The sequence below is a fragment of the Pecten maximus genome, chromosome 5 (assembly GCF_902652985.1).
Source record: "Pecten maximus chromosome 5, xPecMax1.1, whole genome shotgun sequence".
Classification (NCBI taxonomy): Eukaryota; Metazoa; Mollusca; class Bivalvia; order Pectinida; family Pectinidae; genus Pecten; species Pecten maximus.
Genome location: NC_047019.1, coordinates 13,326,304 through 13,341,390, shown reverse-complemented (window position 1 = coordinate 13,341,390; position 15,087 = coordinate 13,326,304). Strand labels below are relative to the sequence as shown.

Below are 15,087 nucleotides of genomic sequence, written 5' to 3'. Positions count from 1 at the left end.
TATAAATAATACAATTACATTGAGAATTTGCGCCAAGTCCCTGTGGTTTAGATATTAATGTTAACTTTAAAACTCGGAGATATGTACGGTTATATCTAGTTTATTTGTGAGAATATCACTAGTCCAACTGACTTATCAAATAAACACTTTAATCAACACCTGATATAAAACACATTTAAATGACACACATTTAAATCATATACGTCCACAGGTACGATGTGTATTGTGTGCAACGCGCCTTCCCCTTTGGATGAATGCAAATTCCGCTATTCAGAATCACAGTGACCCCAGTTCATTGATTGTCATTGTCAATCAGAAACCGCTTTACAGTTAATCGTTTTATCGAATAAGAAATCTCCAATATATGTCCTCAACGAGAATAGCGAATACACACACTATAGTTTTATAAGAATGGTTGAACGAGCGTCTGCACTGCCATCTAGCGATCAGGCCTCGCAGAGGTCGCGACCCCTAATGGGGTGTCCTTTGTATTATGCTATATAGGACCGTGTGTATTGCGGTAGAGACAGCACGTGTGTCACCATATATCTATACATACGTACTAATTGGCATGCACGTCTCATCGTATCGAATAACAGATTCAGTATATGTTTATTAGTTACCATTTAGTTGTGGTTCGGAATCAGATAATAGCTCGTGGCTCGTCCCTGGATAAATTCCAGTCAAAGCTTGATACCGAGTAAAATATTCACAACATAATGTATTAAAAATCATATAAATGTATGTTATATATGTTGTCATATATGAATCTCTTTTCGCACACGCTTCACTAACACTTTGTGTATTAAATGTGAAATTGATCCACGATTTGTATGATACCCCTAGGTAAAGTACTACATATAGAAATATCGATATAAATTACTATTAGTAGTAACAATCCAATTCCATTGGTTTCACTTTTATAATTTATCAATTTATTTAAAAAAATAATAATAATCTGATCAAAAACCGCTCCCGTTTAAGTAAATATCATTAATAAATTAATTAGAATTCCTGGTAATACTACCCAACCCTCTATCGTATCGTATAATTTCACACATTAAGTCGTATGGCAGGGAATTAATCCCTTTGTAAGATTGCGAAAGATAATACAAATTGATCTTAATATTCCAGGTGAGTGATTAGCGTTATACAGATATCGAACCTTGCAAGCACTCACATGATCTCGAGCTTCACCGGCCTACACAAAGCGCGGTTGCGATGGTGCTAAACCTGTGTTGTTCTTTCAACGTAATCATTCTCAAACGGTCTCAGGTAAAAAAGGCAGGTAGGGCTATATGTAGGTAAAGGGACTGTGGTTAGTCTGTACACGGATTAAGATAGGGAGAAAGTTGAGTGGAAATTTAAAGTAGATACATAACATCATCATCATGTGTGGTCAAGCCGGGAGTAAAATAGCTAACAGCAACGAGGTCGTAGGAGATGTCGACGAATTATACAAAATGTTACAAGATGGGAAAACGAATTCCCTACTTAAGAAGCATCTGACACAGGAGGTATTCGATGATCTTAAAACCAAGAAAACAACTCTAGGAGGCACGCTAGCACAGTGTATAAATTCAGGTAAGTAAAAAAAAGTATATTATTATTTATATACGATATAACAGACGTCAACTGGTAAGAAGGGATGGCTGACGTAATAGTGATAATTAATAATATTTGATATGAATTATACCGTGTAATGAATATTCTAACTAGAACTTAATCATATATTTTATGAGCCAGAATTTGATATTCTGAGTAGGATTTGATAATGAAGTAAACCCTTTCCACTCACTTTTTATTTATTTATTTATTTTTTTTTTGGGGGGGGGGGGGGGGGGGGGGGGTTACATCATTGTACCGTTTTATCATAACGTGGCACGTTTGTACCGCGTGACTTCTATTTACAGGTATAGTCGATAGGATTTTAACTGATTCCCTTTTATCGGGTTACGGATTCATTACGGTGTATTGTAAAATTTTACACTGTAATGGGCCATCTTAATCTCATGACGGGGTAGGATTAAGAGGATTAAGAGGATCGTGCGTGTAGATTGGTGGGTATAGAATACGTATTACACGAATTTATAAACATCCTGTGATATCTGAGGCGAACCAGGTCGTCGGGGCCGATATGTAAATATATAATTTGAGGTCATTTAAAAGCTGGTTGTATCCCGAAAATTGAATGTCTAAATCTTCCTCAGTGCCGTAATTAAATCTTCATTGAAATAAATGAATATAAAATAATAAAAATAATGGAGGAGCTCCAACACGATATTATCGATTTTGTTGAAAAATAAATCCGTTGCAATTGGAGACGGGACTATTCAGTACCATACCATTGTGAATCCAATTGCGTGAAACATACATTTACGAGGAAATTAATGAAATTTTTGAATACATATAAAGGCTTTATATGATATATATATATTATGATTGATATACACTCACATTTTCGCTGCAAGTCCTTATACAAATTATTACCAGAGATGCAAGATCGATACAGATATGAACACATTGTGATCAGCGTCTTTTGAACTCTTCTCCTCCCGTTTCGGATCTGCGTGAGTCGATGTAGATGGCAAACATTTAGATGATGCGCGATATTTCCGGGAATGTCTCCTTCTTTGTTAAAGACTTAAGATATGGCAAATACAAGGGAATGTCTTAATTTACATACAATTGACTAGATACTCTAGTCTACACAACATTTGTTTTTAATAATCAACTTCCTATATTGTTTAGATTATCGAGGTATACAATGTAGCTTCGGCCAAAGGGACTTGATACAAATTTCCACGGTCTGTACTGTATACATAGTAGTATCTCTAATATAATAATTGTGTGACATACATAACATGGACCTAGAGACACGAGTTTTCAACCCACGATCCATATATATATAATGTCCTTGTGATGCATATACATAGTAATAATAATAATAAAAAACACAAACCAGAAAATCACAAGCGCTTTCACATGCTTTGAGAGCAAGCTCTTCATGTGTAATGTATAATAAGTATAATAATATCTATAACTTATAAAATACATATTTATGGACCTGGTGGCAGAATTTCCAACCCACAGTTATATATGTATATATAATTATATGCATTATAATGTCTATATGATACATATTATATAATATATGGATTATATTGATATATAATATATATAGGTATATAGATTGTTGGTTATAAGTTCGTGCCAAGCACTTGTGACTACATTAATACAATATCAATCGGCGAGTAAACAGAATAACATACACTGTCAATTAAAGTCGATTTCAACGGTAACCATGGATGTCTAAAAATAAAGTATATAGCCAAAATCAATAGAAGACACATGTATATATATCGTACAACTCAGAGTACGGAAATGTCATTTAGAAAGCGAAAGATATAAACTTTGATTAACACCATCAAAAACATGATAACCACAGTTTGATACGTACACCCAATGTTGTCACTGAAGATGGTAAACGTTTCTTTGATTTATAGAAAATACATTTACGCTTTACCACATAAAACACCTGACCGATTCAATAATGTCGAGTTGTAGACCATTCATGAGATTTTATGAGAATAAGAATTTATTATGTTTGCACGATCGATTCCTTATTCTATACAATCCCCCTATCTAAGGTTTGTGTTTATTAGGGTAAGACGTTGGTCCTCGGCTGAAATGTCAATTTTTATAATCTAATATAACACTCCTTACACAAAATAGCAAGTAAAATAAACAATGTATTATATATAGCCGAACCTAAATATACATTGTAGATAGTTACCTGGTTACTGGTGTACAATGTACAGGTACCTCAATATACTTACCTGGTCACTAGTGTACAATGTACAGGTAACTCAATATACTTACCTGGTTACTAGTGTACACAATATACAGGTACCTCAATATACTTACCTGGTTACTAGTGTACACAATGTACAGGTACCTCAATATACTTACCTGGTTACTAGTGTACAATGTACAGGTACCTCAATATACTTACCTGGTTACTAGTGTACACAATGTACAGGTACCTAATATACTTACCTGGTTACTAGTGTACACAATATACAGGTACCTCAATATACTTACCTGGTTACTATTGTACAATGTACAGGTACCTCAATATACTTACCTGGTTACTATTGTACAATGTACAGGTACCTCAATATACTTACCTGGTTACTATTGTACAATGTACAGGTACCTCAATAAACTAACCTGGTCACTAGTGTACACAGTGTACAGGTACCTCAATATACTTACCTGGTTACTAGTGTACACAATATACAGGTACCTCAATATACTTACCTGGTTACTAGTGTACACAATGTACAGGTACCTCAATATACTTACCTGGTTACTAGTGTACACAATGTACAGGTACCTCAATATACTTACCTGGTCACTAGTGTACAATATACAGGTACCTCAATATACTTACCTGGTCACTAGTGTACAATGTACAGGTACTTCAATATACTTACCTGGTCATTAGTGTACACAATGTACAGGTACCTCAATATACTTACCTGATCACTAGTGTACACAATGTACAGGTACCTCAATATACTTACCTGGTTACTAGTGTACACAATGTACAGGTACCTCAATATACTTACCTGGTTACTAGTGTACAATGTACAGGTACCTAATATACTTACCTGGTTACTAGTGTACACAATATACAGGTACCTCAATATACTTACCTGGTTACTATTGTACAATGTACAGGTACCTCAATAAACTAACCTGGTCACTAGTGTACACAGTGTACAGGTACCTCAATATACTTACCTGGTTACTAGTGTACACAATATACAGGTACCTCAATATACTTACCTGGTTACTAGTGTACACAATGTACAGGTACCTCAATATACTTACCTGGTTACTAGTGTACACAATGTACAGGTACCTCAATATACTAACCTGGTCACTAGTGTACACAATATACAGGTACCTCAATATACTTACCTGGTTACTAGTGTACACAATATACAGGTACCTCAATATACTTACCTGGTTACTATTGTACAATGTACAGGTACCTCAATAAACTAACCTGGTCACTAGTGTACACAGTGTACAGGTACCTCAATATACTTACCTGGTTACTAGTGTACACAATGTACAGGTACCTCAATATACTAACCTGGTCACTAGTGTACACAATATACAGGTACCTCAATATACTTACCTGGTTACTATTGTACACAATGTACAGGTACCTCAATATACTAACCTGGTCACTAGTGTACACAATGTACAGGTACCTCAATATACTTACCTGGTTACTAGTGTACACAATGTACAGGTACCTCAATATACTTACCTGGTCACTAGTGTACACAATGTACAGGTACCTCAATATACTTACCTGGTTACTAGTGTACACAATGTACAGGTACCTCAATATACTAACCTGGTCACTAGTGTACACAATATACAGGTACCTCAATATACTTACCTGGTTACTAGTGTACACAATATACAGGTACCTCAATATACTTACCTGGTTACTAGTGTACACAATGTACAGGTACCTCAATATACTTACCTGGTTACTAGTGTACACAATGTACAGGTACCTCAAAAAACTTACCTGGTTACTAGTGTACACAATGTACAGGTACCTCAATATACTTACCTGGTTACTAGTGTACACAATGTACAGGTACCTCAATATACTTACCTGGTCACTAGTGTACACAATGTACAGGTACCTCAAAAAACTTACCTGGTTACTAGTGTACACAATATACAGGTACCTCAATATACTTACCTGGTTACTAGTGTACAATGTACAGGTACCTAATATACTTACCTGGTTACTAGTGTACACAATATACAGGTACCTCAATATACTTACCTGGTTACTATTGTACAATGTACAGGTACCTCAATAAACTAACCTGGTCACTAGTGTACACAGTGTACAGGTACCTCAATATACTTACCTGGTTACTAGTGTACACAATATACAGGTACCTCAAAAAACTTACCTGGTTACTAGTGTACACAATATACAGGTACCTCAATATACTTACCTGGTTACTAGTGTACAATGTACAGGTACCTAATATACTTACCTGGTTACTAGTGTACACAATATACAGGTACCTCAATATACTTACCTGGTTACTATTGTACAATGTACAGGTACCTCAATATACTTACCTGGTCACTAGTGTACACAATGTACAGGTACCTCAAAAAACTTACCTGGTTACTAGTGTACACAATATACAGGTACCTCAATATACTTACCTGGTTACTAGTGTACAATGTACAGGTACCTAATATACTTACCTGGTTACTAGTGTACACAATATACAGGTACCTCAATATACTTACCTGGTTACTATTGTACAATGTACAGGTACCTCAATATACTTACCTGGTCACTAGTGTACACAATGTACAGGTACCTCAAAAAACTTACCTGGTTACTAGTGTACAATGTACAGGTACCTAATATACTTACCTGGTTACTAGTGTACACAATGTACAGGTACCTCAATATACTTACCTGGTCATTAGTGTACACAATGTACAGGTACCTCAATGTACTTACCTGGTTACTAGTGTACACAATGTACAGGTACCTAATATACTTACCTGGTTACTAGTGTACACAATGTACAGGTACCTCAATATACTTACCTGGTCATTAGTGTACAATTTACAGGTACCTAATATACTTACCTGGTTACTAGTGTACACAATGTACAGGTACCTCAATATACTTACCTGGTCACTAGTGTACACAATATACAGGTATCTCAATATACTTACCTGGTTACTAGTGTACAATGTACAGGTACCTCAATATACTTACCTGGTTACTAGTGTACAATGTACAGGTACCTCAATATACTTACCTGGTTACTAGTGTACAATGTACAGGTACCTCAATATACTTACCTGGTCACTATTGTACACAATGTACAGGTACCTCAATATACTTACCTGATCATTAGTGTACAATGTACAGGTACCTCAATATACTTACCTGGTCATTAGTGTACACAATGTACAGGTACCTCAATATACTTACCTGGTTACTAGTGTACAATGTACAGGTACCTCAATATACTTACCTGGTTACTAGTGTACAATATACAGGTACCTCAATATACTAACCTGGTTACTAGTGTACAATGTACAGGTACCTAATATACTTACCTGGTCACTAGTGTACACAATATACAGGTACCTCAATATACTTACCTGGTTACTAGTGTACACAATGTACAGGTACCTCAATATACTAACCTGGTTACTAGTGTACAATGTACAGGTACCTCAATATACTTACCTGGTTACTAGTGTACAATGTACAGGTACCTCAATATACTTACCTGGTTACTAGTGTACAATGTACAGGTACCTCAATATACTTACCTGGTTACTAGTGTACAATGTACATGTACCTCAATATACTTACCTGATCACTAGTGTACACAATGTACAGGTACCTCAATATACTTACCTGATCATTAGTGTACAATGTACAGGTACCTCAATATACTTACCTGGTCATTAGTGTACACAATGTACAGGTACCTCAATATACTTACCTGGTTACTAGTGTACATAATGTACAGGTACCTCAATATACTTACCTGGTTACTAGTGTACACAGTGTACAGGTACCTCAATATACTTACCTGGTTACTAGTGTACACAATGTACAGGTACCTCAATATACTTACCTGGTTACTGGTGTACACAATGTACAGGTACCTCAATATACTTACCTGGTTACTATTGTACAATGTACAGGTACCTCAATATACTTACCTGGTTACTATTGTACAATGTACAGGTACCTCAATATACTTACCTGGTTACTAGTGTACATAATGTACAGGTACCTCAATATACTTACCTGGTTACTAGTGTACACAATGTACAGGTACCTCAATAAACTTACCTGGTTACTAGTGTACAATGTACAGGTACCTCAATATACTTACCTGGTCACTAGTGTACAATGTACAGGTACCTCAATATACTTACCTGGTTACTAGAAAACAAGAAAAAAAAGGGGGAAAAACTGGACATGCTTGTATTTTGATAAGAAAGCTATTAATTTTGGATCTGCGATATTTATTTTCAAATAATTAGCCGACTGATATTTTGTTTCAGGATGTAAAAACATGCACAGTGGTGTGGGGTTGTACGCGTGTGATCCGGAGGCATATGTCGTCTTTAAATCCTTGTTTGATCCGCTCATTATGGACTACCACAAGATTTCCAAGGTGGAACATCCCATACCAGATTTTGGCGATGTTGATAACCTGGATTTTGGTGATTTGGATCCTTCCGGAGAGTTTATCGTATCCACGAGAGTCCGGGTTGGGAGAAGTCACGAGGGCTTTCCCTTCCCACCAGGCTGCGATGAAAGCGTAAGTACAAGATGTACAGAGATAACACAAATGTTTACCGAGGACAAGTTAGGAGTCTTTTGACGACACAACTTTGATAAATTTTTCTTGAAAAGTTTTTTTATTGTTAGTATTCATTTGCTCTGAAAATAATATTTTCTTTTTCTGAAAATAACTTTTCTTTCAATGATCAGAAATTGATAATTAACAAATAAAGAAATTCCTGACCTATTCCTTTGGTGTCGTAGATATTCACATTCTACTTTGATGATGTTAAACGTTTAGAAACACTAGTTTGATAGGTATATTCATAAAATATATATATAAGAGCTATGGAAGTCTAATTTTGCCGCTCAATACAAAATGTGTATGGCGACGACGAAGTCAAACCCATTGTCTGATAATAAATCCACATATACATACAACCATTAAAACCACATAAATCTAACTGTGGAATTAACTCCCATTTACAGAAGCGTCGCGAAATGGAGAAAAAAACAATAGAGGCCCTTGAGCAGTTGGATGGGGAACTAAAGGGTCAGTACTTCTCTCTGGAAACCATGTCCAAGGAGGAAGAAAAGCAACTAGTGGCAGACCACTTCCTGTTTAAAAATGATGACAAGTAAGTACAAATGTCTTTTAATCCAATGATTTTTTCTTTACTTTCTCTGCTAGGTTCATCGCCAAGTTGCCTTTGTATTTTGCTATGTAGGGTTCATTGCTCAGTGAACTCAATTTTGTTCTGTGTTGGGTTCATATGCCAGTGAACAGCAATGCTCATTTTGAGGCAGTGTCTCCTTGTAGTAGGCGATGGCTACCATATTGAACGAGAGGAGGCTAATGCGTGCTATTCAGAACAATATGAGTAATAAAGACAGAAACTACATAATAGCAGCTTCTTGCTTCTCTAAGAATAGACCGAGATCTCATCTTGGATCTTCACCCGAGCTTGTATTGTTTCCAACATATCCTGAAATAGTCTCTACTATAGCAAACGTCTATCACTATTAATGGGGTCTATACTGAGATCTATGGATCATTGTAAATAGCACGGAGAGAGAGTTAAATAACACGTTTTAGCCTTCAGTCTAAAAATGAAACATGATTAGCTAACTGAGAATTCTAATAGAAATACCCCCGTCTGCTCCTAGGTCTTCTTCTAGCCACTTCGTTACCTTGTCATAACCTGGTTGGTCCTGCTAATGTATCGCATTTCAGTGTGATGACACTTTAAAAAGCGTCGTCAATGTCTTTATTGTCTTGTAATATGGTTGTCATATATCATACAGATGTCTGAAGTCGGCGTTAGGCTACAACGACTGGCCGATAGGTCGCGGTATCTACTTCAGCAACGACAAGAAGTTCCTGACATGGATTAACGAGGAGGATCATCTCCGATTTATCTCTATGCAAATGGGTGGTGACTTAGGAGCTGTCTGGAAGAGGCTTGTGACGGTGAGATTTATAACATACTTGGTCAAGCATTGCCGTTTTAAATTCAATTCTTGACAGGAAAGAAAACTTAACTTGTTTAACAATCAATCAGATAGACGGAGTTACATGTAAATAGTGTCACGTATCTTATTAGTCAGTACCTCATCCATGACGTTATAGAAGAGTGTGTACTGATTGGTCAGTAAATTTTCCACGACATTTTTAAGTGACAGTGTCTACATAGTCGGTCTTTAAACCTCCATAAATCTCATATTAGTGTAAGCCAAAATGGACGCGACCGGTTTTCATTTCCATGACGCTATTTTCCTGAGTCAATATAATTTAAAACTTTGAAATTTCGATTCAGATTTTTTTCTTTATTGATGACGTCACATGACGACATGAAGTTGTGATTTCATATTTCAGCGTAAAACGTAAAACCATTGAAGTAGTTGGTGTCATGTCAGTGATAACGTAAAACGTCCGAAATTACATGTAGTTACATGTATTATTGTATTGATTCTTAAAATGGAGTTGGATGTTGAGTCATGATCTGTCCCGATGAGAATATACAGAAATGGAACCTTTCCCCCCAAACAATGGTATATTTACAGTACAGTTCTGACTGGAGCGAGCTGTATGAGGTTTTGTTATGTTGGTATTCAGATAGAAAATATACGCAGATGAAAGAAAACGTGCTGGCTTTTAATCAATTTGATTCTCATAGACCAATGATGTTCTATTGTTGAATTGTGTAACGATCAATACCGTCTTCGATCCGCGCTCTTTAGAAATGTTAATACTCTTTTCTACTTATCCCGACCTAAAATGCTGACGTGAACATCATTGTAACCAATACGGTTATTGATTTATAAATCCGCTTTTTTATTCCCACAGGCCATTAAAACTATGGAGAAGAAACTGAAGTTTGCAAAGGACAGCGCGCACGGCTACCTTACGTTCTGCCCAACCAATTTGGGTACCACTTGCAGGGCCAGTGTCCACATCAAAGTCCCAAAACTGTGCAAAGCCCCACGTGAAAAGGAAGGGAAAGGATTTCGTTTGGAGGAGGTGTGCGAAGAGTTCAACCTTCAACCCAGAGGTAAGCATTAAGTCTCAATTTAATTATTCATCGACAAAGGTCAATAAAGGTCAATACACGTTATATCATGGGAAAATATAATTAGATACTGTGTGGTCTTCTACTTCTGATTTTTTCTCTCTCTCGGGGTCGCTATTACAAACTAACATTTACAGTTCGTCATGTCAACAGAATTGAAGAAATGCCCTATCGGAAAATTTTGGCAGTTCATAAAGATGTGTATCATTATGGTTGTTTGAGCTTTTAAGTGCCAGCCAGATTATCTTATACTAAATAAGTGTTGGAGACAAACTATTTTATCCTTAAATCTGTGATTCGGTGAAATAATTTCATCCTAAATTAGTGTGTCATTCAGATTATTTTATCCTAAATTAGTGTGTCATATTATTTCGTCCTAAATTAGTGTGTCATATTATTTCGTCCTAAATTAGTGTGTCATTCAGATTATTTTTATCCTAAATTAGTGTGTCATATTATTTCGTCCTAAATTAGTGTGTCATATTATTTCGTCCTAAATAAGTGTGTCATATTATTTCGTCCTAAATTAGTGTCATTCAGATTATTTTATCCTAAATTATTGTGTCATATTATTTCGTCCTAAATTAGCGTGTCATATTATTTGGTCCTAAGTTAGTGTGTCATTGAGATGATTTTATCCTCAATTAATGTGTTAGTCAGATTAATTCGTCCAAAATTCGTGTAACGTTGAAACTTTTATCCTTAATTGTATTTTACTAAGATTACTCATCTTTAAGTCGAAGTCACTGATGATATTTCTATGGTTTACAGGAATCCACGGAGAACACACAGAAAGTGTAGGAGGTGTGTACGATATCTCCAACAAGAGGAGGATGGGTCTGACAGAATTCGACGCTCTGATGGAAATGAAGAACGGTATTCTGGAAATCATGAGAATAGAGAAAGAGTTGGAGTAACCATATCGACGCAACACAAATTTTAAACTTCTTTGATTTGTTATTTACAAATACAACAATTACTGCTGACCGTCATGAAGTGTGACATTTCATTGACAAGGAACATGTTTTACAAAATCATCCGTTATCATATTTGAACGTCATAGAACTCTTTAACTTAATGCAATGGAAAGAGACACTTCTAGAAATGATTTCGGGATGCGTTCATAAAGTGGATTTATTTTTTTTATCTTACAATCATGATGAATACTTTAAGGTTAAGTGGACACGACATTGTCTCCTCGAAGTGATTTGTTTATATTCTACATGTATATTCTAAAATTTCGGAAAAGCGTATTGTTTGCCATATAGGGGAAATCCGTCAGCTGCGGTTGGACACACATACAGTTCTATGTATTGTCATGATGCCAGTATGAGAGGAAATTGTAAATATTTCAATTAATGTACTTTATTTTATATGTGTGTGAGCCAAGGAGAGTTATCGTTCGTTGCTGCTGTTGAAGGTTCACATGCCAGGGTCGGACTTCGAGCAGGATGGTTTACTCTCTTAAGTATTATAAATAAATTATTTCTTTTACAATGGTGCCAAATGTCAATTCTCATATTAGAAGTAGTTTTCACAACGTACCTAACATCAACAAAGCATATAGAAGCACTGTGTTACGTTCAAAGCGTGGCACTAGTATGAAATTCATGTGTGTGCAGGGAAACCGGAAGTCGCGGTGCGCATGGCCGAACGACTATCGTTGGAACAGCTTGGTCATGGTAACTTGTTAGAAACTGAAGTCGCTCATTAGATTAGATATGTCTATAAGTAATAGAGCCCCAAGTTTTGTATTAACGATACTACTCAAACTGTATTGTGTTGTGTACATCTCTTGTGAATGAAAAACTAATTTAAAAAAAGACAAATCCCACGTTTTATTTATTTTTATTACGCAATGTGTGGATTCTTGAAATTTGGTCGGGTGGTTGAATACTTAATAACATATATTTGTATGGATATGTAAACAAATATTTTAAACATTGTTGTATATATATATATGAATAAAGAGATCTGTATTTACACCTATAGACTTGACTTATTTTCGTTTCTTTTATAAGGTATTTGCGTATCTTTTGAAATTGTTTTGAAAGTTTGTTGCTGAACGTATGTAACAGGGAGATAGACCTGCATTTGACAACGCATATTAGTGGTATATAGGCAAACATGTGAATGCATGGCATGTCTGTTTAAGTTTTCTGTACGAATTACACATTCCAACTGAAGTCCGCCGTGTTTGATGTTTTAAAAGCCGTCGTCACTCGCTTCTTACAGATTAAGTTGAAAGAGCTGAGTTTAAATGTGAGAGTGTTGTATTTCAGATCGACTGTTAGAAAGGCTTATTGAACATTTCTTTAAAAATATTTTTTTTTTGTTATGCATTTTGGCTAAATATTGGAAACCGATCAGTCGGAGACTCGCGATATTTCACAAACTTGCATTGAAAAGGCTTAATTTTTTTTGTTACAGTGCATAAGATAAAATTAGATATATACATGTATTATCAAAGTGTCACACATCATAAATTCATAAAAGCATAAAGAATTCCAATACATTTTATTGATAAAATCAGAAACTGTATGATACAACCGGGTGCAGGGCAGGGCCCAAAAGTGAATTCTGAAACCAGTCAAGCGGAAATTCATTTAAATGTCGCTGGTTTATATTTTCAACATGCACTCAGTATTCTTCTCATTAATCTCGCACCAAACAATAAACAGAAAATATTTTAATGAGATCGATGATAAAGGTATAAGTAGGTATTTTTCCAGTTTGGTAAGTAAAATATATCTATTTATTCAGGTAGCAATGTGGATTAAGTATCCAAGGTATACAATATAGACATCATTTATGATGTGTTTTATACCATTATGAAATATAAGCATAATTTTATTAGATACTACATGTACTTAAATTTTTGAGAAATAAAAAAAAAGAAGTTTATAAGGTATCTTACAGAGTTATTTAAAATATCTCTTAAATTAAATTCCATAAAGTGCGGGATCGACCATGCTTTGGTATAACTGTCAACTATGCCTGTCATAGTTTAAACTTCTAATTGGTTATCGCGAAATCTTTTATCAGGGTTTGTAATATCTACATTGTCTCAGTTTTGTTTCATATTAACGGCGTCACAATGAGATCAGCATTACTTCATGTGAAGGTTCCGGAAGACTGCAATTGACTGATTTGTGTTTTATAATAACAGGTGCCCTTTGACCTTGCTGATAACGTTGCCAGGCAGTAAATATGGTACGCAATTTTGTATGGGCACTCAAGTGAGACTCACGACCAAATACGCTGGTCCATGAGACACGTACAGTTTAAATATATTTGCACCAGACATGTATGTCATTGGTGTTATATGACCTTTCTCGCGCGGTTAAGATTTATAATGTACCATAGAACATATTTTATTGTTGAAGCGTAAGCTATTGATATATGATAACAGGATTACGTAATAGTTCAGGAATCCATAGATTCAAACTTTGTGGACATATTTCATTACAGTATAACTGAATTACAGTCAACCTCAGTCCACAAAAAAACGTCATAGGGTATCAAAATGTAGTCTTAACGGTCCATCAACACAATAACGTCATACAGGGTCACACGGTAGTCTTAACGGTCCACCAGCACAATGACGTCATACAGGGTCACACGGTAGTCTTAACGGTCCAACAACACAATAACGTCATACAGGGTCACACGGTAGTCTTAACGGTCCATCAACACAATAACGTCATGCAGGGTCACACGGTAGTCTTAACAGTCCATCAACACAATAACGTCATACAGGGTCACACGGTAGTCTTAACCGTCCATCAATACAATAACGTCATACTGGGCCACAAGGTAGTCTTAACCGTCCATCAACACAATAACGTCATACAGGGCCACACGGTAGTCTTAACGGCCCTTCAACACAATAACGTCATACAGTTTCACACGGTAGGCTTAATGGTTCATCAACACAATAACGTCAAACAGGGTCACACGGTAGTCTTAACGGCCCTTCAACACAATAACGTCATACAGGGTCACACGGTAGTCTTAACCGTCCATCAACACAATAACGTCATACAGGGTCACACGGTAGACTTAACGGTCCATCAACACAATAACGTCATACAGGGTCACACGGTAGTCTTAACCGTCCATCAATAC

At 36.0% G+C, this 15,087-nt stretch overlaps 1 protein-coding gene across 1 annotated transcript in view; it reads left to right on the top strand.

Moving 5' to 3' along the window:
* The first annotated feature begins 1,262 nt into the window (after positions 1-1,262).
* Positions 1,263-15,087, top strand: part of LOC117328314 (taurocyamine kinase-like) — a 40,793-nt gene continuing 26,968 nt past the window's right edge. Inside the window, exons 1-6 of the mRNA XM_033885837.1 lie at positions 1,263-1,584; positions 8,167-8,426; positions 8,879-9,027; positions 9,695-9,860; positions 10,737-10,941; positions 11,731-11,872. Coding sequence (XP_033741728.1) covers positions 1,392-1,584; positions 8,167-8,426; positions 8,879-9,027; positions 9,695-9,860; positions 10,737-10,941; positions 11,731-11,872 — 1,115 coding nt within the window. The 5' untranslated portion in view covers positions 1,263-1,391. The remainder of the gene's footprint in view (positions 1,585-8,166; positions 8,427-8,878; positions 9,028-9,694; positions 9,861-10,736; positions 10,942-11,730; positions 11,873-15,087) is intronic.